General features: G+C 36.6%; 3 protein-coding genes across 7 annotated transcripts in view; 1 reads left to right on the forward strand and 2 right to left on the reverse strand.

The window, feature by feature from the left end:
• Window positions 1-186: 186 nt before the first annotated feature.
• LOC113505680 lies at window positions 187-8,459 on the reverse strand. Of its 4 annotated transcripts, none has more exons than XM_026888496.1 (4): window positions 8,109-8,459; window positions 7,308-8,018; window positions 5,079-5,271; window positions 187-1,181 (listed from the first exon to the last, which is right to left on the reverse strand). In XM_026888496.1, exons 2-4 carry the CDS (start codon window positions 7,693-7,695, stop codon window positions 995-997), a joined length of 768 nt encoding a protein of 255 aa, XP_026744297.1. In that variant the 5' UTR covers window positions 7,696-8,018; window positions 8,109-8,459; the 3' UTR covers window positions 187-994. The 4 variants fall into 4 exon arrangements, with proteins under 4 accessions (XP_026744297.1, XP_026744288.1, XP_026744304.1 ...); XM_026888487.1 differs by having other exon boundaries at window positions 8,100-8,459; XM_026888503.1 differs by having other exon boundaries at window positions 187-838; window positions 947-1,181; window positions 7,308-8,459.
• Window positions 8,460-9,363: 904 nt separating this feature from the next.
• Window positions 9,364-21,028, forward strand: LOC113505627 (telomere-associated protein RIF1). 2 transcript variants are annotated; one of them, XM_026888424.1, is made up of 12 exons: window positions 9,364-9,524; window positions 9,810-10,044; window positions 10,121-10,354; window positions 10,585-10,829; window positions 11,697-12,480; window positions 12,727-12,902; window positions 13,311-13,566; window positions 13,890-14,082; window positions 14,607-14,833; window positions 15,129-18,428; window positions 18,516-19,316; window positions 19,740-21,028. In XM_026888424.1, exons 2-12 carry the CDS (start codon window positions 9,811-9,813, stop codon window positions 20,034-20,036), a joined length of 6,747 nt encoding a protein of 2,248 aa, XP_026744225.1. In that variant the 5' UTR covers window positions 9,364-9,524; window position 9,810; the 3' UTR covers window positions 20,037-21,028. The 2 variants fall into 2 exon arrangements, with proteins under 2 accessions (XP_026744225.1, XP_026744234.1); XM_026888433.1 differs by lacking the exon at window positions 9,364-9,524 and adding an exon at window positions 9,556-9,648.
• LOC113505637 (patched domain-containing protein 3) overlaps window positions 20,572-23,025 on the reverse strand; it is a 49,066-nt gene continuing 46,612 nt past the window's right edge. The window contains exon 11 of the mRNA XM_026888444.1: window positions 20,572-22,972. Coding sequence (XP_026744245.1) covers window positions 21,869-22,972 — 1,104 coding nt within the window. The 3' untranslated portion in view covers window positions 20,572-21,868. The remainder of the gene's footprint in view (window positions 22,973-23,025) is intronic.

The raw sequence follows: 23,025 nt of genomic DNA on the forward strand, positions 1-23,025 counted from the left end.
ATATAACTTAAACGACGACTCGTGCTGGAAGAAAGCGCGATCACAGCCCGATTGTAATGGGAGACTTAAACACATAATAACCAGAATTTTCTTTTACTCTTTTCTGTAGAAACTTAAATGGGTACTTAGATTATAATCCAAGGCTGAGTTTAATAACCGTAATCGCGGTTAAAAATGAAAGCATTCTAGTTTTAATAATTTATATTGCCATGCGTTAACTTAAAATAATAATATCAAAATATCAAGCTAAGATCTATTTGTATAGACTATTTACACAGTTGTATACCTCAGTAGACTTATTGGTTTTAGCACCTTTGCACAAAAATAGTAAAAACTTAAACACAAAAATAAACATAGGTATTTTAATATCTTTGGCTATCATTTAGTTTCTCAAAATTACAACATTGAGCTAATAATATTCATAGTACCCTACACTACTCGAAATTACGTAATTAATAGCATCTCATAACAGTTTTAATATCTTAAGTACCACACAAATGTGTGTTATTACAATTGATCTTGTTTATTAACAGAGCGAAAACCGCGGAAGCTACATTTATATCCATACTTATTTATCGTAAAATGTGAAAGAGCGAACGTAACTTTGGGTTTTCATTCGAGGGACCAAATACACACATACAGTCAGCAGATAACAGTGCGGAAGAAACATAACTGTTTTCGATTGCATCCGGAAACGCTCGAAGAAATACGAACGGGCAGGGATGCGTTTGTTGTTTTTAGAGAATCCGGAACAAACTTTCGTACCGTTCCATCCGTCTGACGAGCTCACGGCTAAGTAATTATTCTGCGTTTCGACTTGATCACAAATGTGCACGATCTGCAAGCCAGTTGCATACAAATTACTCTAAATACCACTATCAAGTATCATTATATTTTCACTCAACGAAGACACACTTTTTACACGCAATTATGTTCATTCAGCTACCTGTATTTAGTCCCCAAAATCCGAGTGTTATGTCTAGCAATTTCTCATTTATCCTCGATGCTGGCTGCGGATCAGCCTGTCCAAGGAGTTCCAACTGCAGGAGTAGTCGATCTGGAGGTGGCCGTATCTAGAGAGGTGGAAGTTGTCGGGAGCAGTCTTCGGGAAAGGCCGAGCCCAGTCTTCGTAATCTGGCGATAGGCTCTCGTACGCAAATTGCTCGTACGCATCGGTCATCCTGTAGAAAAGAGATGTAGAAATAATATCGAACAAATAGAGAATTTATGTAGAAGTGAAAACGACTAGTTTTATTTAATTCGAATTTTAGAAATTCTTGTAAAAATACATTATGGATTTAGCCGTTAGAAAACTGTTATAATGATATAAGGTGATGCAACACGAGCCGCGTCTCATCGAGTTGACTTAATAATTAACTCAAATCGATCACATCGATGAATTTAGATGTCATCATTACGATGATTAATTGCAGATTAATGTCAAACCTCACACCTAACCACGTAACACGTGCATACGCGTTATATTTCATCCGTGACAACACGATCGCCTCAATCGCCTGGCAGGTTAGATAACAAACGGTCTATTTCCTTACGTCGCCGTGACCACATCGCACTATTTCACGTTATGACGATCGTGAAGACCCATCAAGACAAGAGTGCCACGTCTTGCTTTCTAGTTATCCGCTAAATTTACCTCACTCACCCAAACATTCACGTAATACGTGTGTAGAAAGTGGTGTTACCCGAATAATTGCTTGATGCCTGTTGTTTAGACAGATTACTTGATAAACCTGATACAATTATGTGGAACTCAGTTATATTTCCAGTAATTACAAGCCAGCAGTTACTGCGGAACAGGCTTTGATATATAGTGGCACATCTGCATTTCTACGATGACTGGCATCGGCGGTCAGATGTAATAATCAAGCTATTTTTAGCTCATGTGCATATATTGCAGTTTCTCGCTAGCCAGCATTTATTTGAATTTCATTAGAAATTGTGTATTCTATTCCAAGCGGTCATTCATTCTTTGACTGTTTTAATTGATTTACTTATTGACTTATTTATAACTTTTGTTATTTTTTTTTACCTGTTGAGTAACAATATTAAATTCATAATTGCTAAATAGCTTCCTACGCGTTTAATTGTTATACGAATAAGGAAACAAACCTTCGCCCACGGCATACAACATCGCTGATATCAGTTAATGCATACAAATTTGTTGGCGAGCGAATGAAGAAAGTGAAATTGCATTGACAAGACCAAACTTTGAAGTAGATGAACAAATGGACCTCCGCGTCTCGTAGTACAAATATGCAAACGTGCTTTAAGATCACGACAGGAAGCTGTTATCAAGTGTTAATGCTTTGATAATTATATTTTACTTTATAAAAAATATTTTTTAAATTATACGTCTTTGATTTTTTAAGATTAAGAATTGTCCTAATTTTTGCGTCACTTACTGGTCAGAAATATTGTGGATGGTATCATTCATGAAATTTCGGCCACCTTTGTGAGCAGCCCATCGTGTCCCACACGCGAGAACCAGGAGGGACAGCCAACACCTCTTATAGTAATATTATTCGAAGTGAGGGAGAGATCCTGTGGCGCGCTTCCACAACGTCTTGCCGATAGGATAGAACTCCTGTACAAGGTTAATAACAATGTCAATGCGGCTTAGTTCTAGCCCAAAAAATAATGCCACTGCTATTGGTCAACACTATGAAGTAGAAGAAACCATGAGCAAAACTAGTTGAGTAACGACGTTATGGAATGGTTACATTAGCTCTTTAGACCTATAAGTTCGCTGGACTGCAATCTGACAAGGTTACCTGTACCATATTGTTATGTAAATACAGCACGCGTTTAAGATGCAACGCCATGAGTAATTACGTAAATAACGACCGTCGGGGTCAATGTTAGGAACAAGTTTCCCTACATATGTCGACGTGAGCCGAGCTACATTCTCACAAGTGCAACTTTCATTTGTAGGAAACAAAAAACTAGTGCACGTTCACACGACGGATGTACAATGCTTGTTATTATAATACAAAATCGCTCGCCTCGCTCTGCCTTTGCTAACGACAGACGTTTTTGCCGTTGAACTTTCCGTGGAAGCTAAAGTGAGGCCTAAGTGCTGGGAACGCGAACTTCCCATTCAAAGATATGCAGTTTGAAATGGCAAGTGGCGAACACTCGCTATAAGCACTATTTATCAATATTTTAAGCTATTGGCGGCGGCATGAGGTATAAAGTTATTTATTGTTGATTGTGTTAAGCGAGAAAATCTGCTCCTACGTTTATCATAATACCTACTTAAATTGACTTCACAATTGATGGTCATTATAATTTTATTATAGTAAACAACGTTAAATGAAGTAAATTAAGATAGGAATGTCCAATAAAGTGTAGCAAGGGATACAAGGACCCTCAGAACCTCAATAAGGCGTACAGTTAGCTACCCAACGTAAAATTTACAATCAACAATTAATACACTACCTTCCACTCAGAATCCGTGAGCATACTTTTGTTAACAAAACCTTGTAAAAGTGCTTACAACTGCAAATCATTTGAAATACCACTGTTTGTCTCAGTTATCCGAGTAATTTAATTTACGAACAAAGTCTTGTAAGTCATATTTTACCGTCTCGACTTTATATAGGTGCTATTAACTAGTTTCACTATCAGGAGAGTCGACATTTTACTATGATTACTCCGTAGACCGTAATTACGTTGGTGCACTGTAGAAATCTGAAGTGCAGATGTTACTGTGCATGCTGTCTATTATTTATCTCATTAGTGTAAAAACTTCTTCGTGTTTTGTCGTAGAAGTGAGGTGCTTGTCGTGACCACGGCGCGTAACTCTTTCAATCTTAGCTGTTTACTATATTTTTATACGTCGTTGCTTTTTTGATATATGAACGTAACGCAAGATCTAAGTTTTTTTGGCTATAGCAGACATTAAGTTGAATGACTTTAAAGGCAGGAAAGTAATACTTAAATGAGATGATATGGAATTATTGTTTTCGATGTTTTCTTTTTCACAGTAAAACCGTCTCTAATCAAATGATTGTCTGTTATTTAGGACTAAGATTAAATCAGGTCACACGCTATCCAACATTTTGCTCTTTAGGTAAACCAAATGCCAGCAGCCAGTCATGAACTATCAATTTTGTAAATAATTTCCAGGGCAAAGCGATTTATCGACTCTATCGAGGCATATTCGTTATTCTGTTCTATTTTAATTTAGTCAAGTTTATTTTAAAGGTTTCCATTTTAGTTTAAGGTAGTTTTTTTTTTGAAGTGCCTTGAGTAGTTATGTTAGTACTTACTTGATAAGAGTAAAACCAATGAATGTTGTCTTTAAGTCCTTATAATCTTATCATTCGGACATTTACTTGTAGCTCTTCCTTTCATGTCACAACGATCAGCCTATGTATTAGTCTATAGATAACTTCTGCTCACTGCATGCTTTCGATTTAATGAATTAGTCTCAGTAATTTCGACACTAGCCATTTCACCAGATTACTCAAGTTGACGTTTACAAATAGTCATATACACGCACAAACATTACTTCTATATTCGCGTACTATGGTCGTATGAGCGAATGAACGCGTGTGAATTTTACCAACAAAAGCCCAAAATGATTTATAAACGTACGCGTGAAATGTTACCACAATAACTGGGTTATTTTAGACCTACTGATACGCTTATTCTCTCGCTTGTTATAAAAACTAAGCCAAGTGAAATTAAAACTCCACACATAATGTTATGAAGGTTTATGAGAATGTTCTTACGAGCGTTTCGGGTATGGCCCGACTTTAAATTCGACGAAAGCGTCTCCGTCAAATCGGAAGTCAATCGTGACCTAGCAATACACATTATTACGGAATATTTGTTTAAAAGTAAATCATTCCTAAACGCTTTGAATCCAATGGTTTCAAACTAATAAATTAAATTATAGGTAGGTTTGAGGCAGTATTAGAAGCAGGCAATATGTATTATGAAACACCCCAGATGAGGCAAATTTCGAATTTGTCGTTAAGTAAGGCAGTCATTTGATTAACATTATGTCTGCTTGTTATGCTGTACTCTTATAAATATGTTCCCATAGATACCTGGAGTGTCTTCTGCTGCTCGGGTATCCCATTCCAGCCATGACGTAGTCCGGGGGATGAGACACCGACATGCGTGTCCTGGGCGGCGGCGGGACATATCCCGGCGGAATCACGCCTCCGTATAACGGCTCATACAGCATCGGGTGAGGGACGTAAGTCGGTTCTTCCACAAACATCGACCTTCGCCGATCCCCTGGAAGAAATTAAATTTCCAATTTTGATCTAGATTAGAGTAACCTAAGGAGTTTCCTACCGGTTCTTCTCCGTAACGATGCCAGTTCGAAATAGCGCACTTAGAGTCAAGAGATTCAGAAATCTAACGATTTTAAAGTGCTTTTTTCGGGCACACGGGAAATAAAAATCTACATTTTAATTTTAGTAATAGATAGTCTGGTCATTGACTAAGTATAAATCTGGAACTATTTATACTTAACCAAGCTTAATGACACCCGCCCTCTAAAAATGTCCGAACTAATTTTGCTCCGAAATTGTGGACTTCGGGCGTTAAGTTATGGACTATGGCTGTATGTTGAAATTATAGTAACTATAGTAGAAAGCAGAAATATCGGTAAAACGTCACATTACGAACAACTCCTGTTTCTTGATCGATTTCTGATTATCAAAGTTGTAAAACTGTTATCGGATAGCATTACTTGCGATAATGTTAAGAAACAATGTGAATATGCAGGTACATTGTAATTATGGTACGGTTTCTAGACCTTGGGTTTGATTTCGACTGAGCTACCGCTGTATGCAAATCCGTTAACATCTCAATACTGGTAAAGGCAAAGGATTCTTGATTTCGTTTTTCAAATGGCAATGGAATTAAAAAGCACAGATAGGAAGTAAATACAAAGATTTTGTTGCAAAAGTTTAAAGGTAATAACTTGTGCCGCCTACCCTTACATCATCATATTGATAACGGCGCGAAATTTACGTCAGGGGGTCCCTTACTATAAAAATAATATTGTATAAAATAGATAGGTACGTGTAATAGATATGGTTATATTAAACAGAATCCTTTATATCGGGGTTCCGATACCGAAAGCGTAAGAACTTTTTACTTAAGTACCGCTGTCAGTCAGTGCGTCTGTCACTAGGCTGTATCTCAAGGTAAGTGATATGTTATGGACAGTCGAAGTTCTCATGCAAGATGTATTTTTCCCCATAAAATTACGGCAATAAGTTCGGTGGAGTAGTTAAAGCCCACGCTCAAGTTAAGTACAGAGAGAACATTATGTATTTCTATTGATGCTACCAATAAGCAATGATGGACAATTTGAAGGGTGATCATTTGTTACGCAAATTTATTTGTCTTCATCCTATTTGTACGGAACCCTCAGTTTCTACACCTCGCAATTTACCTGTCCTTAAAGTTAGAGCTACTTATAGCGCGTAAGAATCATAAAGGATATAGAATAGACGAAATTATGGTAATGTAAAATTACGGCACGTCTGATTATGCCATAGCTGTGACCCATAAGAAACAAACAAAATTAAAGAAAGTTCTTGAAACGAATAAACTAATGAATTTATGTTCTGTTTTAATAAAAGAAAATACGCGCTTTGGCAAAACAAATGGAATTAATTAATGGACGTAGACATACCTCATTATAATAATATATGCGGCGGTTGGTAGAAAATGCAGTCAGCATTTGTTTGTTAAATGCAAAACAGAAAAAAGTGCAGTTTTTGCAATGATTTCTAAGTTTTGAAAATTCAGGTTTATTGCATCCTTTATTTGAAAATAATTATTCGAATTAGCAATTAACAGCTTAACGATAGGCTATACGAACAAATTAATAATTGGTACCTACTTAGATATAAAAATGTCTTATGAGTTGATATTGAAATTCACAAGGGATGTCACTATCACTAACATTGCAATTTATAAAGTAAGGCAGATGACTGTCACAAGCACGGATATACTGCAGTACATTTCTCGAAATGTTGTGGTCATCTGAGCGTATCATAGGCACTGAGTTAGCATCCAAAATATTCCGACAACATTAATTACAGATACGGGTTCCATTCATGAAGCATACCAAGCATTTCCCTCTTTGAAACATTGTTAATAATCTCATTCCATCTAAATGAAAGTTATACATTTCTTTAACGATAGCAATTAATTACTCATTTTCAATTTGTATAATCGTTATCATTACTCTAATTAACCGCAGTCTATCAAATATCGGCCAAATACTAATGATAATTGGTGGTTTGACTTACGCATTGGTCTTTCACCATATATGGCCTCGGGCGGGAATTCGGGGATGACAGTTCTGGATACTTTTCTACTGTACGCGACGTACTCAGGCGCGATAACTTCTTCACGCGAAGCCTTCTTCCACCTCGGTGGTGGCAGCGGCGGTTCCTCTCCAGAGTCATAGTTTTTAGTAGGGACGTAATAAAAACTAGCACTGACTGGCTCGCCGGCGAAGGAGTTGAAGTTCTCCCCCTGGCTTGACTCCGCCGTCTCCGTTTGCATCATCCCGTAAGCCTCGTTATCCCAGGGGTCCAGGTAAACCCGGTGGTTACTCGGAGGCGTCTGGGCGTCCTCGCCTTCGCTATCGAAGTCAACAGCCGCCCAGTAGGGACTCCCCGCGTGTCCTGGCATTACTAATAACAAACTTAACACAAACACCGACAGTTATAACCCGTCACACCGATACTAGGATGTTTTTTGCACTGAAGCACCAAGCATTTGGACACATAACTATCATCGCACGTTCGCGCGTACTATCCAAATATGGTGTAGTGTGTAATTTATATGCTTTGCTTGAAAACACTGTTTGTTATGATCAACACGGATCGCGTGGACATTCGACAAGCGAACGATGCAATCGGCGGGAGAGTTATGTATGAGGCACATATGCGCGGGCGCACGCCGCGGTACCTGTCTTCAAATGGCGATCCGTGTGCGAGCCACCGCAACGAGCGCTAGAGAAGATGCAATAGATATTAGAAATGTAAACGAACTGAGGTTCACACGCAAACTTTGAAAGCAGCTCTTCAACTTACTATGCTTACTTTATTATGTTAAGCTGTCTGCGAGTGCACAGCTATTAAAGTACAGAGATGTATTCACCTATTATTTATTTAATTTAGACCATTAATCGCAGGACTAATTGCAAGATGTTAATTGATAATGAGTAGCGATTATAGTACACAATTATATTAATCATGTAATAAACAGGTGGGTAGTAAGTAATTTATTAATGGTAGATCTGATGACGAATTCGCATAGGATTTCAATAGTTGTGGGTGATGACTAATGGCTATGATAGGCCTTAAATTGATTGTAGGCGCACGGATTAAAACAATGGTTGAACTTGAGAATAACATCCGACCTTCATGGTGCTAACGAATATTATGTAAAAGTACCTAGGTACCCAAAATAAATGACTATACCTACCTACCTACAGTAAACTGCAAGTGGTGGTAACGTTGACAACGTCTTCAAATCAGAGCAGTGAGGTAGATTTAAGGAATTCAATTGACCGATGCTTGGTATATCGTACGTTTGTAGATATACCTAATTAGATACACAAAATAGTAATTTGTTTTATGAATAACTATACTACCTACAAATAGAAACAGGTTTTATTTCATATCAACGGATCCTATATATTTATTGAGTATAAGGTTTAATTGTTTTGAAGTACCTACTTACTTAGATATAAATAGACAAGACACAATCATGGATCGGGAAGACCGGTCTGTAAGTATGCGCAAATGCATTTACATTCAAGCTCAGGTAATTGACCAGTATCTCTTTTATTAAATACTGTCTCAGTGAGATACAGGACGGCAGGATATTAGACGCTGTTTGTACTTTTCTTTGTGGTTAGACACCCTCAGAACCTTAAATTATCTAGTAATCTATCAATTAAACATCAATAAATAAGGATAGAGGACAGAAAACGTCTCTCAAATCTATCTGTTACCTGCTTAGACTGTGGTGTTTTTTAATTCTGGTACGGTACGGTACGTAACTACAGTACCCGTATCTATGCTCTCATGAAGTAACAGTTTTTGCTCATGGTAACCTAATCCGTTCATGTAGGAAATCTTTTTACAGAGGTAAGATTTTTTGCAGTTTAATGCATAAGCACTTTCCTATTTATACTTAGACACATATAGATATTGAATAACTTCATAAAAGCGTGTTAAAACAATTTAGCATATAATTTTTTTGGGCGCATGTACATTCATAAATGGTTCAATGTGACGCTTCGAATATGATTAAAAAAACAGTACGTTTGTTTGTTTTCGTAAGTGGCAATATTTTTCTGTCGCAGCGCACTTCACACGAATCGCTGTTCGCGCCAGAAATGCGTAATCTGTCAAAATGTGTTGGCTCGATTTCGATTTTGAATTATTCTGTTAGTTTGTGTGTGCCTGTGCGTGCGATTTTTCTATATTAATGTAAAGATACGCAACCAAGTATGTATGCACTTACTTTTTCTTAGTTATTTCTGGACTTACCGTTAAATGTTTAGCTTGTTAGTCGACATTGGCATGGTTGTTTTTTACGTATCAACTTGAATCAACTCTTCTACAGATACAGGTATATGTTTTAAAGAGACCTATAGCTGTGAGCAAACTCGCTGTCAGAGCCGTATTTAACTATACAGATAAGGGAGCACACTTGAAATAGTCGCTATAAACAGACCTCGTCAAGTGACATTTCGACCACGCATTTTTGATTACCTACTGATACCTTTGCAGAATGCCGGAGAATTTGCAATCAGCGTTGGATAAGTTAGAGGAGCATAATATCTCCAACTTCTTGTCTCGTACGCAAAATTATACAAAAGTTCACAATGCATTGGAGAAGGAAGAAGCCATAAGTTTCGCCGACATAAAAAGGTTACAAACAATATGTGTTTACGATTTGAAAGACAATGTAAAGCATACAACATTGATTTTAAAAGTACTTCTAACGTTAACGACGAAAATAAAGGTATGAATGTTTCTTTTTTGAAATAGCATAGTTATATATTAGAATGTCACATTAATATTTGTAAACAACTTTTTAGATGGGCAAATACTGTCCACACCCAGATTTACTGCCTTCAGCATTAGCAGTGATTCACATAATAAAGACTACAGCTTTTCTAAGTAAAGTGGAATCTTTGAAGGAGTTGTGTTTTGAGACATTATTATCATATCCTGATGAAACACTTATGGCTACTGCTGAGTGTGATGAAGAAGTGTTTGAGATAATCAACCTGTACTGCCATGCTAGAATACCCTCAAATATTAGAGTACTGGTAAGGAGACTATTAATTTATTTTGCTAATCTAATTGCAAGATTTAATTAAAAGATAATTTAAAGGCTAAACATCTAATTTTAGGCTTTAGCAAGCTTTTAAATGGTTTTCATTTATTTTTTACAATCTAAATGATCTAAAAACATAATGTTTTAAATAAACATAATATAATGTTCAACTGTTCTGCTTGATAACATTAATGAAGAATACTAATTATATCTATTTCACAGACTTGCAGTATACTTCACAGAATACTTGTGACACTGCCTCCAGAGAGAAAGACAATGTTTATTAAGAATGGAATAAATATTTGGTTTTCCAAAATTATTCCTACAATCATGAACTACGTACTGAACAATCAGAATGAAATGTTAATAGATATTCTGGAGATACTTACAAATGACATTGTTAACTTTGATTATGTTGATAGCTCACAATGGTATACTGTATTGGAATGTATATGTACCACAGCAAAGTAAGTATGACCTGCAGTCTGTTTCTTGGACAATAATATTTTTTTTTAATGATTTTATCATATGTCAAGCTGTGCGTTCAATCATAAGTCATTGGGTCAAGTCATCATTGGCCTAGCCTTTTCCCAACTATGTTGGGGTCGGCTACCAGTCTAACCGGTTTCAGCTAAGTACCAGTGTTTTACAAGAAGCGACTGCCTATCTGACATCCTCAACCCAGTTACCTGGGCAACACGATACCCCTTGGTTAGACTGGCTGTCAGACTTTTTCAAGCTTCTGACTACCTGTAACGACTGTCAAAGATGAAGGAATAACAGCCGGGACCCACAATTTAACGTGCCTTCCGAAACACGGAGGAACTCGTTATGACAAAGATGGTCACCCATCTACGGACCAACCGCTTCCAGCATAGCTTAACCTGTGATCGAATCACTTATGCGGTTATAGCTTAGCCACGAGCTCCTCTCATTGGGTCAAGTAACCATGGTTAAATCAGCTGATTTTGTAACAGAGAATTGCTGTGAGATTTTTACATCCATCATCATCATTATTAGCCTGTTACAGTCCACTGCTGGGCACAGGCTTCATTAACTCATTGACATCATGATATGCACAGGATTCATAATGTTCTTGGCTCTGCGGATGTTATGGCTAGCAACTTAGCAAGTAGCAGTCATGCTCATGCTGTGGAAATAGTTACTAAGACAAGATTTACCTTAAGATCATAATTACTGGTTTGTGGTGGTGATGTTTAATGTTTTTCTTACAGAATACTGTGTAAAAACTATTAAAACCTGTAATCAAACCTTTGGAGATTCTTTTTTTGTGTAGTTACTTAATTTATTTCTTAATAAAATGTTATTTTTAGGTATCCAGCCATTCTTAAATTGCTACTTGAAAAAGGTTATGGCACCTGGTCCAGATTATGGATTGTTTTTATCAAACTCCTCAAGCATCAAGTGACACAGCCACTAGGAAGTATTGGCACTCCAATTAATTCCATGTTACCTGTTGTTGAGAATGCTTTCAAACTAGATGTGGAAAACAGATGCAGAGCATTTGAGTGTTGGTCTGTCCTCATTGACAGTTTTGCCACTGAAACAAATGAAAGCAACATAAACAAAAGAATCAAATTATTAATCATTCCTCTCAAGTCAAATAATGCGAAAGTTGAAAAATCTGCTATAGCAAAATTCAAATGCTGGTATCACTTAATAAGCAAGTTTCAGACGAAAATGGATAAGTTCCTTGACAATATATTAGTATCCTACCTACAATTCGCTTTTGGTAGATATAATGTACCTGATAGGAGCATTTTAGTCCCAGGACAGATTTCTGCTGCAGTGACAAAAAAATGTATACAGGCAATTGTAGAAATAGTGGGACATGTAAACTGTAATGGCTGCACAGAACTACCAACATTAAAAGAAAAAGTTATAAATACTAAGCATTTAGTAGACAATTGGAATCATTGGATATACTCATTGACTAAAACAGTCATGTTGACAGTCAACAGTGAGAACGGATTGACGAAACAGCAGATGACATGTTTGTGGAAATCATTTCTTGTGACAATTGGTGAACTACCAGAAAATAATATCAGGAAAGATTTGTTCACTGAAATGTTGCTCATATTAACTAATCTTGTGCAGGTAAACTATTATTACTAAGTATTTTCTAATTCGTAGAAGCAGTGTATTATGCAGAGACCTTTATATTTTTACCCCTGACATGAAAAGTTTCAAGTTTTACTCCTATTAGTAATATATTAATATTATATTATTTCTGTCTGCAGCATAGAGCTTAAAAGGATTTTACTCAATTTGGTTCAGTCTATTTTTTTGTGTTCAATCCTATCAAAATATCTTGATTTCCTAAATTTATCTATATTTCCACAGGAATGCAAGTTCACTAATCAGCAAAATGAAATGGTGTTCAATGTTTTGTTGCTCTCAGTATTTGACAAGGATCCCAGAATAAGACAGCTATTGAAGACCAAAACCCATGTGAACGATCCACTTTTCAAACTTATTAAATGTGTACTGGACCCAGCATTGCATCCTGTGTACCAAAGGTAATTTATCCAGACAGTATTAAAACATTACGAGTTAAGACCTCCAATTGAATCGTATTGCTTAAAGCTAATAACTTAGTAACAAATATAGTAGGGACCTGCTTTCTCTCTATTCATGGATCTTCATAAATTACAAATAACTTATTTATTGTTCATCTGTAATTTTACTATTAGAGAGAAAGCAAGCCATTACCATATTTGTTACTAAGTTATTAGCTTTAAACTTTATATTATATTTATGCAATCCATAAATTAGTGTTGCACATAAATCACGCAAGCGTTATGCTACAATTAGCGAGAAAACTAGGAGGAAAAAGATTAGTGTTCATTAATGTTTTCGCGCAAAACTGACCCCTAACACCTTATTTTTTATTCACATTTTCTTATCAGTATAAATGTACATTTCAGGTACACCACAAGAGAAATAATAACATATTTGCGGCCATTGACAAATACTATTTTAGATACAGAATTGTGCTCACCAAATGTTCTAATTTCTTGGTTCTTTGACACTTATTCTGTAAGTGATGTACCACTTATGTTATGGGCGGCTTTGGCAGAGTCAATATGTGATCCTGAAGTAGATGTACCTGTTCAATCAATATACAGTACTTTGTGTTGGCCATTAGATTCGAAGAAAGTTAAGCTTAATAATGGTAACTATGTAAGTATAAAATTTTAATAGATTTATATGATAGTTGTAATATCGACGACCTCCGTGGTCGAGTGGCGTACGCACCGGTTTCAAGGTGTCGCTGGCTCTGAGGTCCCGGGTTCGATCCCCGGTCGGGTCAATGTAAAAATTCTTATTTCTACATTGTCTCGGGTCTGGGTGTTTGTGGTACCTTCGTTGTATCTGAATTCCATAACACAAGTGCTTCAGCAACTTACTTTGGGTTCAGAACAATGTATGTGATGTTGTCCGCATTTATTTATTATTATTATATTATTTATATTTGGACCTAAATCATTTTTTTGTACTTCAAGATCAAAGTTGCTGCAACAGCATGGCAGAATTTATATTCTGTATTTCAAGCGGAACTTATAAATGACGATGAAAGGGATGGGATACTAAAACTAGTAGGTGCTACATTGGATGTTGATACTGCTAATGTATATTTGAAGCTCAGCACCATACTCTGTATTTTGAAACATAAACTGAACGCAGGAAACTTTAAATGTAAGTGTAATTGTACTATTTTGCTTCATAGTGAACTTTTTTTGATGATTAGAAAAAGGCATCCATAAAGTCCGGTCAACAGTTAACATAGCTTAGACTCTACCCGAGACCCGCTCACTGTAATCTTGGTGGCTGTAGCCCATCTACGGATCATTGTAAACTCAGTGAGACAGAAATAACAAAAAAAAAAACAAAATTATCACATTCATAACAGTCATTGAAATAATTTCATCTTATTTTTCTGTAATTACATATAAATTTAAAGTTTTTTTTTGCGTTTTTTGTCTATTTGTAATGTTATAGTTTTGTTTCTAGTTAGCAATTAGAAATTCGACTTCTAATTTGAAGTTTAATTAGAGGAATTAAAATTAATTGCACGTCATATTCGTTAATGAGGCAACTTGGGTTTGGCTTGTTACTTTGACTGGTGTTTGATGAATCTTTAGTAATATGATGTTGCTTAATTAGTTGCAACAATGGATAATATAATTCATTTCATGTTTACAAATAGTTTTTATTTATAGTTGCAGAATTATCTTATGAAAACGAAGCTGACTTATTAGAGAAACTCACTAACAAAATGAGTTGCTATGAAGACTTCGAAGATATGTTTTCGTGGCTTGTTGAATCAGTTGTAATAATGATGAATACAGCAGTTTCATTCACAAATGAAACTCTTGCTAGACATCTATTAGCTTGTGTGAAGAGAATTACTACAATACTCTCGAATGCGTCCAATAAGGATTCTGAAGTAAGTATATGGTCTATGTCTATGTATTGTTTAAAGTATGCTGAGCAGGGTTCAAGTATATGTATATATTGATGGAAATGTTACTGTCAAAGACCGAACTACCGTAAGATTTATAAACTTTTCATATAAGAAGTCTGAACAGTTCTATGATCTTCGTTTATTCTAGACTTTTACCACCATTCACTTCGTTAATTCTTACGCCCTCTGCAATTGCCCTGGTCTCAGAAAGATAATTATCTTGCATTTGCCAAAAATTGTAATTATGTGCTTTACAAATAATGTTTTTCTTTTCTAGGAGTGCAGAGTTTCGTATCTCGAAAGTTTTCTACACCCCATTGGCTTACTGCTTACCTCGTATCCTAAAATGATTCCCATTCTTCTCGATGAGTTAATTGGTAGTTCTACTCTTTTCTGTACACGGTCTTCTACGAAAATCGCTTTCATATCTCTCCTGAAGACGGTTTCTTCTAAAATAGACAATATTGACGTAAAATACGAGCAAATAAAGGATTTAATAAATGTAAATGCATCGAATACTAATTCGATTGTTAAACCTGAGATAAAAGCCGAGAATGTCATTAACTTCCCGACACCGAAATCTGTAGATGTACCAAAAAAAGTAAATAAAAAAGGTACAAGTATTGTCAACACTGTCGTAGAAAACGGCGAAGAGTATGTAGTCGTTAAATCTAATTGGAAATTTAATCCACGAAAGCTTACCGAAAATCAAAAAGAGAAATTTCAAAGGAAAAGGGAAGATATTCCTGCTCTGTATCAGGATTTGTCACAGTCGCAAGATGAGTTTAGGCTTACGGCCTGGAAGACAGACTCACAAGATACTTCGAATAGCAGCAGATCTGAGAGCAAATCCAACAAAGTAGATAGTAATGAAAATGCTACAGAAATACTCAAAAATTTACCTAGTTCTAATGTCGTACCGAAGATTTTGGAAAACTTTTTCTCGGAAAATGATAAAAAAGAGGGAACCAGCAATGAGGCCACAAAAAATACTGCGAATGCGGTAGCAGTAACTACGCCTAAAGCAAAGAGTAATGTAGACTCAGCGACAGCTACTACACCCAAAACAAAGAACATTGTAAATTCAATGTCAGCGACTACTCCAAAAAATACAAAGTCACCTCGTATGGCATTAAAAGACAGAGTATTCCGAAATGTTAGAAGCTTAATGGAAAAATCTGGAAACATGGAGGCCGTTAATCCTCCGCTAGACCTCAATAAAACAGAAAACGTTATCAATACACCAACACAAAGTAAAATCGTAGAGTCTGCTAATATTGTGAATTCTGCACCACCTTTGTTATCAGCGCATAGACCTTCACGAGTTAAAAGAAAGCCTAAAAAATTCGATGAATTGCAGGCTTTAAGTGCTAAAAAGAGTCGAAAAACATCTTTGGATCAAAAATCGGATGACAACAGTCAGTCTAATAGTGACAAAATTGTGAAAGATACCAGTCCAGTGGGTCCTGTAGGAGAGTCGAGTGTTGCGATGAACGAAAATACTAGTATTGAGAGTAACACAAAAATGTCAGATAGTGAAAAAGCAGCCAGTGTGGATGAACCCAAACAGAGTAAAGAAAGTGCTGAGAAAAATCAAGAAGAAGCTAAAGTAAGTAATGACGTTGTCATCGATAGTATGAAATCAACCGCTCTTGAAGATAAAGATAAACATATCATGGTTCTGGATTCGGACATTATTTGCATTGATCATGGCGAAAAAGCAAGAAACTCTGATGACAAAAATAAAAAATCTGCTGAAGAAAATAAAGTAGTGCCAGTTGCAGGTATTGTGAAGTCCAGTGATAAGAAAAAAGGTTCACCCTCCAAAAGGGATGATTCTCATCTCAAAGTAAGTGAAAAGTCTAATTCTTCGGAGGAACCTAATTCCAACGACAAATCCAGTGAAAAAGCCACTTCGAAAAAGAGTCAAAGCCCTACTAAGAAAGAAGTATCTACACCGCAACAAAAAACTAAAGGAACGGAAGAACAAAAATCGACAGCTAAGAAGAAGTCGCGAATCGAAAAAGAGTTAGCGATAGACACTGTGGAAGGACACCCATTCTTAAAACTGCAATCGGAAAAGCGAATAACAAGAAAAGCGTTAGAGGCTGTTAATGGCGACCGAAGAAAAAGTTTGGCTAACAAGTTGAACATGTCAAAATCTGAAGCCAACAATGATAAAAAACCAAAAAGAAGAACTAAAACTAGAGACAGTGATAGTTCCACCAGTTCAACTACTATAGATGATAGCTCTGATCCTAATGATCAAATCTCATTTTCACAAGAAGTGCCATATTCTGACGATGTAATCGAAAGTTCACAAGACTCTTCCATAACTGTTACATCCGTAAAATCTACCAGAAAGACGCCTAAGAAAATTCCCCTAGTTACTATAGAGAAAATGAATTTATTGGATAAATTGGAGGATATGAATGAATCTCAAAGTATATTAGACTGCGTTGTTATTGCCGGTTCTAAGCAACCACAGCCAAATAACCAGGAAAGTAGAGATGATATTGAATTGCCGCTGAACAAAACCGCCGAAGAAAAAAGTCAAGGCGATCTTACGGAGAACATGGATACGGAACCCATGGAGAATAAAAGTTTTTCTGACGTCATCATTGTAAATGATGACCCATCGCCGATAACAATCAGTAATGAAACTATAGTTGGGCCCGAAACTCAAGAAATAGCTGACGCTGATACTCAACCAACTGACCCAAAAGAGTTTATGGATCCTGAAGTAACTTACAAAGATATCTCTCAAAGTATAACCATCGATATAGCTATTTCTAGCGTTACCAAAAACAAACCACTATCTCCTAAAGATCGACCAGTGACCAGAGAAGTATTATGCACAAATGATCTTACAATAACATTGACTGACTCAGTATGTATAGATGGAGACAAGGAAACTGCTTCATCGCCTTCCTCTTTTAGAGACGAAGTACAAAAAAGAAAAGACTTCCTAAATAATACTCTAGAAATATCACCTATTAAGAATATGAGTCCGGATAGGAATAAAAAATCACCTTCACCTGACACCAGTAATGATTACGTGGTTATAAAGTTGACTTCACCTGTGCACAGTAATGGCGAACCCTATGAAAAGTGTAGTTCTCCTGAAGTGTTTACTGACGACAAGGGATCTCCGGATAAGAGAGATCAGTCGCCGCCAAGAGTAGAGGTGACAGTGACAAGCACTAGTCCTAGTTCATCTTTGTCCTTGAAAAAGAATAGGCCTCAAGTGCGCTCTGGTGGGAGAGCCGCCCAGATGTTGGGACTGTGTGTACCTGATAAGGTCCAAGCTATTGTAAACCCTGAGAAAAATGACGTCGATGAGTCAAAAAAGACCAATAACTCCAGCACACCTGCACGACGAAATTTAAGGATTTTATACAGTTCTGCTAGCGAAAATATAGAGCCGGTTGAAATTGGAGGTGAAAATGATGAGAGCGAAACGTTTCTTAAGTTTAGGAGGTCACTTCCAGCAGTTGATAGCAGTCCATCATGTCCTATACTGAAGAGAAAGCTCATTGAGATTGCTGACGACGGAACTGTATCACCGGCTTCTAAAGTGAGTATTAACGAATTAAGTTACAGTTTACTTATGTCTTCCTACTACAATGGAATATTCATTTTTGACCATATGCCTTTTTTACAGAGAAAGAGAGTAAGCTTCCACGACCCGCCAGTATCAACAACGATGTCAGTACAAAAATACATAGAACCAGGAGCGCTGCGCTCTCCACAGAACTCAGCTCACAAGCGCATGGAAAGGCAACAGCGACACTACACGCCATTAAGATCACCAAAGAGATTAGATCATGCCTTCAAATTAGACACAGTTTTGACTAAGACTATTGAAAGTTTCTCTGAAACTGAGCTTATTAATATGCCCGACGATACTCAACCATCCTCTTTAGACGAAACACCAGTGGTTGAAATTGTTAGAGCGAGTGAACTCAACGATACTGACCCTATATGCCCGGAACTATTAGATTGCAAGGACTCCATTGACAACATTGCTGGCGAATTATCCTCGCCTGCCATGAAGGCATTACTTGTTAAAGAGCTAGTAGGGAAGATCGAAACTATAGGAGACCTAGCGAAAATGACGGAGCTTGAAGTAAATAGATTATGCATTAAAGCGCCTAAAGTGAAAGTAGCAAGAAAAGTCCTATCTGATTACGCTTCCAAAAGGGTTGAAAAGGCAATTGAGATTACGCCATTGGATGCCAACGAATTTGATGTACCGATGACAGAAACAGAACTGAATCGATCTACTGTGGAGGTTCAAACAGATGTAAATGTTTGTGTTGAAGTTGAGATGCAAACGGTTCCAGTGGCGACCTCTGCAATGTGTGCACAGACTGATATTACACCGATAGCACATACAAGTATGCAAACTGAAGAGTCGGGCAGCACATCCACTTCAGATATCGTTAAATCATGTTTACAAGAAGTATGTATCAACATATTATAACTTTATTTAACTTGTAACTTAATAATTGAATTAATTACTTACCTATATCTATATATTTGGTTGACTATTTTCGCCCGCGGAGGGCCTTTGCACATGTCGTCAGTAGTGGTAAATCAATACCCAAAGTTTATAATTTCATTTAATATTTCATCCGTATTGGTTGCATGCTTAGTAAGGCCGTCAAAGTATAATAGACTAACATACTGATGCATTTAAAGCAATCTAAGTTTAGAATACTACATAAAACTTGGTCATGCTTACATAGGTGTGTGACTACAAAGTATGACGAATAGAAGAGATAGGCGGTCGCAGACTTGTATTGCCTCCTAATGACTTAGATTTTTTACTGAAATCGTAAACAAATATAATGAATTCAATTCTAACTTATGAATCTTTTCACAGAGACAAGACTTCATTGAACGAGTTGGAGAGCAGTTAGAAGAGTTGTCTGTTCAAAAAATATCAGAAAAGCTGTCGTGCAATGCAATGACTGACTTATTAATGAAAAAGGTCACGCCTACCGATTGTAAAGAGGTTTTAAATAGATTATTGGAGCACCAATGCAACAATCATAGTACTAATAAGATTAGTAATGAGTTATCGTTTATAAGGGACTACATGTGCGGCAGGTTTGATTCCAAAGATTTGATCCTATTCTGTAGTGAGGTACTTAAATCAGTGTACGATAAACCAGCTTAGGTTTTGGCACTAAATCTGTGCAGTTTTTGATACATTTGGAAGGACTACAAGCCGTAAAGTTCGACCAAATTACCGAACTATAGACTAATTATTAAATTCTTTCTTTATATTGAAGTGTATTAAGTTTGCTTTGAAACGCACACTGCTTGCGGGTTTCATTGTTATGACGTAGACAAATTTATTGTTTGTATTGTGATTGCTTCAAGTTTGAAATTGTTAAGTTTTGTCTAAATTGATTGTTATTCCCAAACGCTGTTGATGACAAATAATGTTTATATTTACACCGAAATATCATTAAAGTACAGTTGTAAGCAGTTTTAATATTTATAGCATCAGTTCTACTAGCTAATCTGTCTGCCGAGTATATTATGTTTAACATATTATTATGTATGTACATTTTAGAATACTATCTTAGTGATAAATACTTTAATTAGAATTTGTGATTGTGAGGGATTTATCTTAATCCTTTGTTGCGTATGTTTTATCTGGATAAATGAGTAAATCTCAAAAATAATGATAAAAATAAACACGTAAATAAAAACTATTTTTTATTTAATGTAAAACAGGTAATATTTACATTATTCAGTCATGATGATCAACCGCTAGATCACAAACATTAAATCGATTACATCACGGAACAAACACTTAGTCACTTGAATATATGTTCACCACAAATGCAATGATAGTAAATACTTGTACATGCAGAATATATTGGTATAACAAGAAAATATTAGCTGTATCAGAACAGAAGGGGATGGAACATGGCATCGAGACAAAATATCACAACTAATATTTACAGCAACCCTAAGATAGGTAACAGTTAAAGCTTTATTTTATATTTATTATATAAACAGTAGATCAAAATGTTTCATCAGATATTACACATGTATCTACACCTCTACTCACCCACCCCAAATTATATCACGCTTATATAGACGTCTTATTCGATATTTAGACTAAGATTGCCAATTTAGGTAAAATTGTTGAAGAAAGCCACTGACTGAATTGGTATTGTATGTTATTTTTAAGTTTTAGGAACTAGTAATGGTTTAATAAATTATTTTGTAAAACGTTTTTATTTTTATTATGCAAGTAGGTAGGTATAATATACCTATACACCCTGCCGAAACGTTCCAAAGCCAGCGATAAAAAATGGCTGATTAAAAAGAATACGAAACAAAATTATTTTCTTTGCGAGATTTCACTCTTGATATATTTGGTTGCATGCTTTATAATAACAGTTTAAAGAGCTACATATACACAACACTAGTGTTTTAGCAGACAAAGTTAGTAGGATTCGGCGGCCTTCACTATCAAATTACTATACTATGTAATTAGTGATTAACAATCATAACCTCTTTTCAGCCTTGTACCAAAATCTCATAAACTTAAAGTAATATTTTATCTATTTTTATAATAATTACATATTTGTGTCTGCCGAGTCAATAACTTACTAACATATAGGTACTTATATCGTTATTGAACCTCCGTACTTGAATGTACCTACTTTTCAACGTTCTCTACATATAAAGAGACTACACCGTTAGATACAAACTATTATACATCTTATTTGATTTTGGCATAAGGCTTTTACACAAAGCTTCAGTTATAGTCTAGTTACCTAAAATGATACACAGTTAACACTAAAATTGGCGAAATAATCACTTGACACCTTCAAGAAGCAACATTCATACATCCACTTATTGTTCTTCACTTTATAGGAAATTAGACTACTGTTTTCGTTTTCTTACGAAGGTAGCATAATACTTTGGTCCATAAATTGAGCACACGATTAATTTTAAATAATATTTAGAGAGGTTAGGTGGTCACTGTCAGGGAAAGCGCATTTCTGCGACGTAGTCTAAATGTTCTAAGTTGTGATGGGAGTTGGAGCGTCGCGGGGCGCGCGACCTGTGGATGTTGTGATGGGAATGGGCGCGCATGACGCGGTACGTTCCCTCGCGGCGCTGGTCGGCGTCGCTAGTCCTACGCGTCGACGATATCCAGTCGTCGTCCCGCGTTCTCGTTGCGCCCGGAGGTTTCCGGTGACTGTCGAAAACGCGGTGATTTTCTTCATAGCGCTGTCTTTGCCAATTACGGTCCATGTCGTGGCCATAGAGATCTAATTCGCCGGATGGCTGGAACTGGCTCGTACTCTGGTTATAACCAGACCGCTTCCATCCGTCGTCATATTTTTTCCTGCCTTTTTCATCGTCACCTATTTGCCGGCGTTGCGACTGGTTTGAACTGCTTTCGCTGGTGTCTTCTCCAGATGTGCCGATTCCAAGATCTTTATCGTCGCCGTATATTTTATAAATACCGTTCGGGTTTAAATTCTTGCCGTTGTATATTTGGTCATTTATTACTAATTGTGGGTGTGGGATACAGTATGGATTGGGGTAGCACTTTTCCAGTTTTGACATTTTGATGTCATCTTTTTTGCGAGTGCATGATCCCGGTCCGAAAAGGGATAGAAGTACTGGGAGCAAGAAGAGTCCGTGCATTGCTCCAAAGAATATTACCATGAACACCATCTTGAAAAACACGGAGAATATATAACTGTCAGCTAGGAGAAGCGCTACCACGCCGAGTATAGTACTGAAAGAGCCTTGAACAATAGGTAGTCCCAGAGAGTACAGACATTCGCTCACTTTGTCGTCAGGGGATTTTGCTTTCGATGCCATGTACGCGTAACAGATGTGTGCAGTGAAGTCAACTGAGAATCCGATGCACATAATCAGGTTTATCATAGATATTGAATCAAGATTGATGTCCCAGAGGGCCATATATCCAACTACGCCTATTTCAATAGATATTATACTGAACGCAACCCATAGAGAGCACAGAATGTTGGGTATGAAAACGAATGACGTGATCATCATCATGAGAGCTCCGTAGCACAAGTTTTGAAGAGAAGTCGGCCTCACTAGTTCGAACTGAAACAAAAAATAACGGTGTAAAGAACTTCGCATAAAATTGTTATAATCAA

This window comes from Trichoplusia ni, chromosome 2 (genome assembly GCF_003590095.1).
Source record: "Trichoplusia ni isolate ovarian cell line Hi5 chromosome 2, tn1, whole genome shotgun sequence".
NCBI lineage: Eukaryota > Metazoa > Arthropoda > Insecta > Lepidoptera > Noctuidae > Trichoplusia > Trichoplusia ni.

What these genes read in the sequence shown, in the direction of transcription:
- LOC113505680 (XM_026888496.1), bottom strand. Translation starts at nt 7,695, where the DNA reads ATGCCAGGACACGCGGGGAGTCCCTACTGGGCGGCTGTTGACTTCGAT. An exon ending in ATATGGTGAAAGACCAATGC is followed by an intron (nt 5,272 to 7,307) that starts GTAAGTCAAACC and finishes AATTTCTTCCAG; the next exon opens with GGGATCGGCGAAGGTCGATG. An exon ending in AGCAGCAGAAGACACTCCAG is followed by an intron (nt 1,182 to 5,078) that starts GTATCTATGGGA and finishes TCTTTTCTACAG; the next exon opens with GATGACCGATGCGTACGAGC.
- LOC113505627 (XM_026888424.1), top strand. Translation starts at nt 9,811, where the DNA reads ATGCCGGAGAATTTGCAATCAGCGTTGGATAAGTTAGAGGAGCATAAT. An exon ending in TGTATATGTACCACAGCAAA is followed by an intron (nt 10,830 to 11,696) that starts GTAAGTATGACC and finishes TGTTATTTTTAG; the next exon opens with GTATCCAGCCATTCTTAAAT. An exon ending in TTGCATCCTGTGTACCAAAG is followed by an intron (nt 12,903 to 13,310) that starts GTAATTTATCCA and finishes TGTACATTTCAG; the next exon opens with GTACACCACAAGAGAAATAA.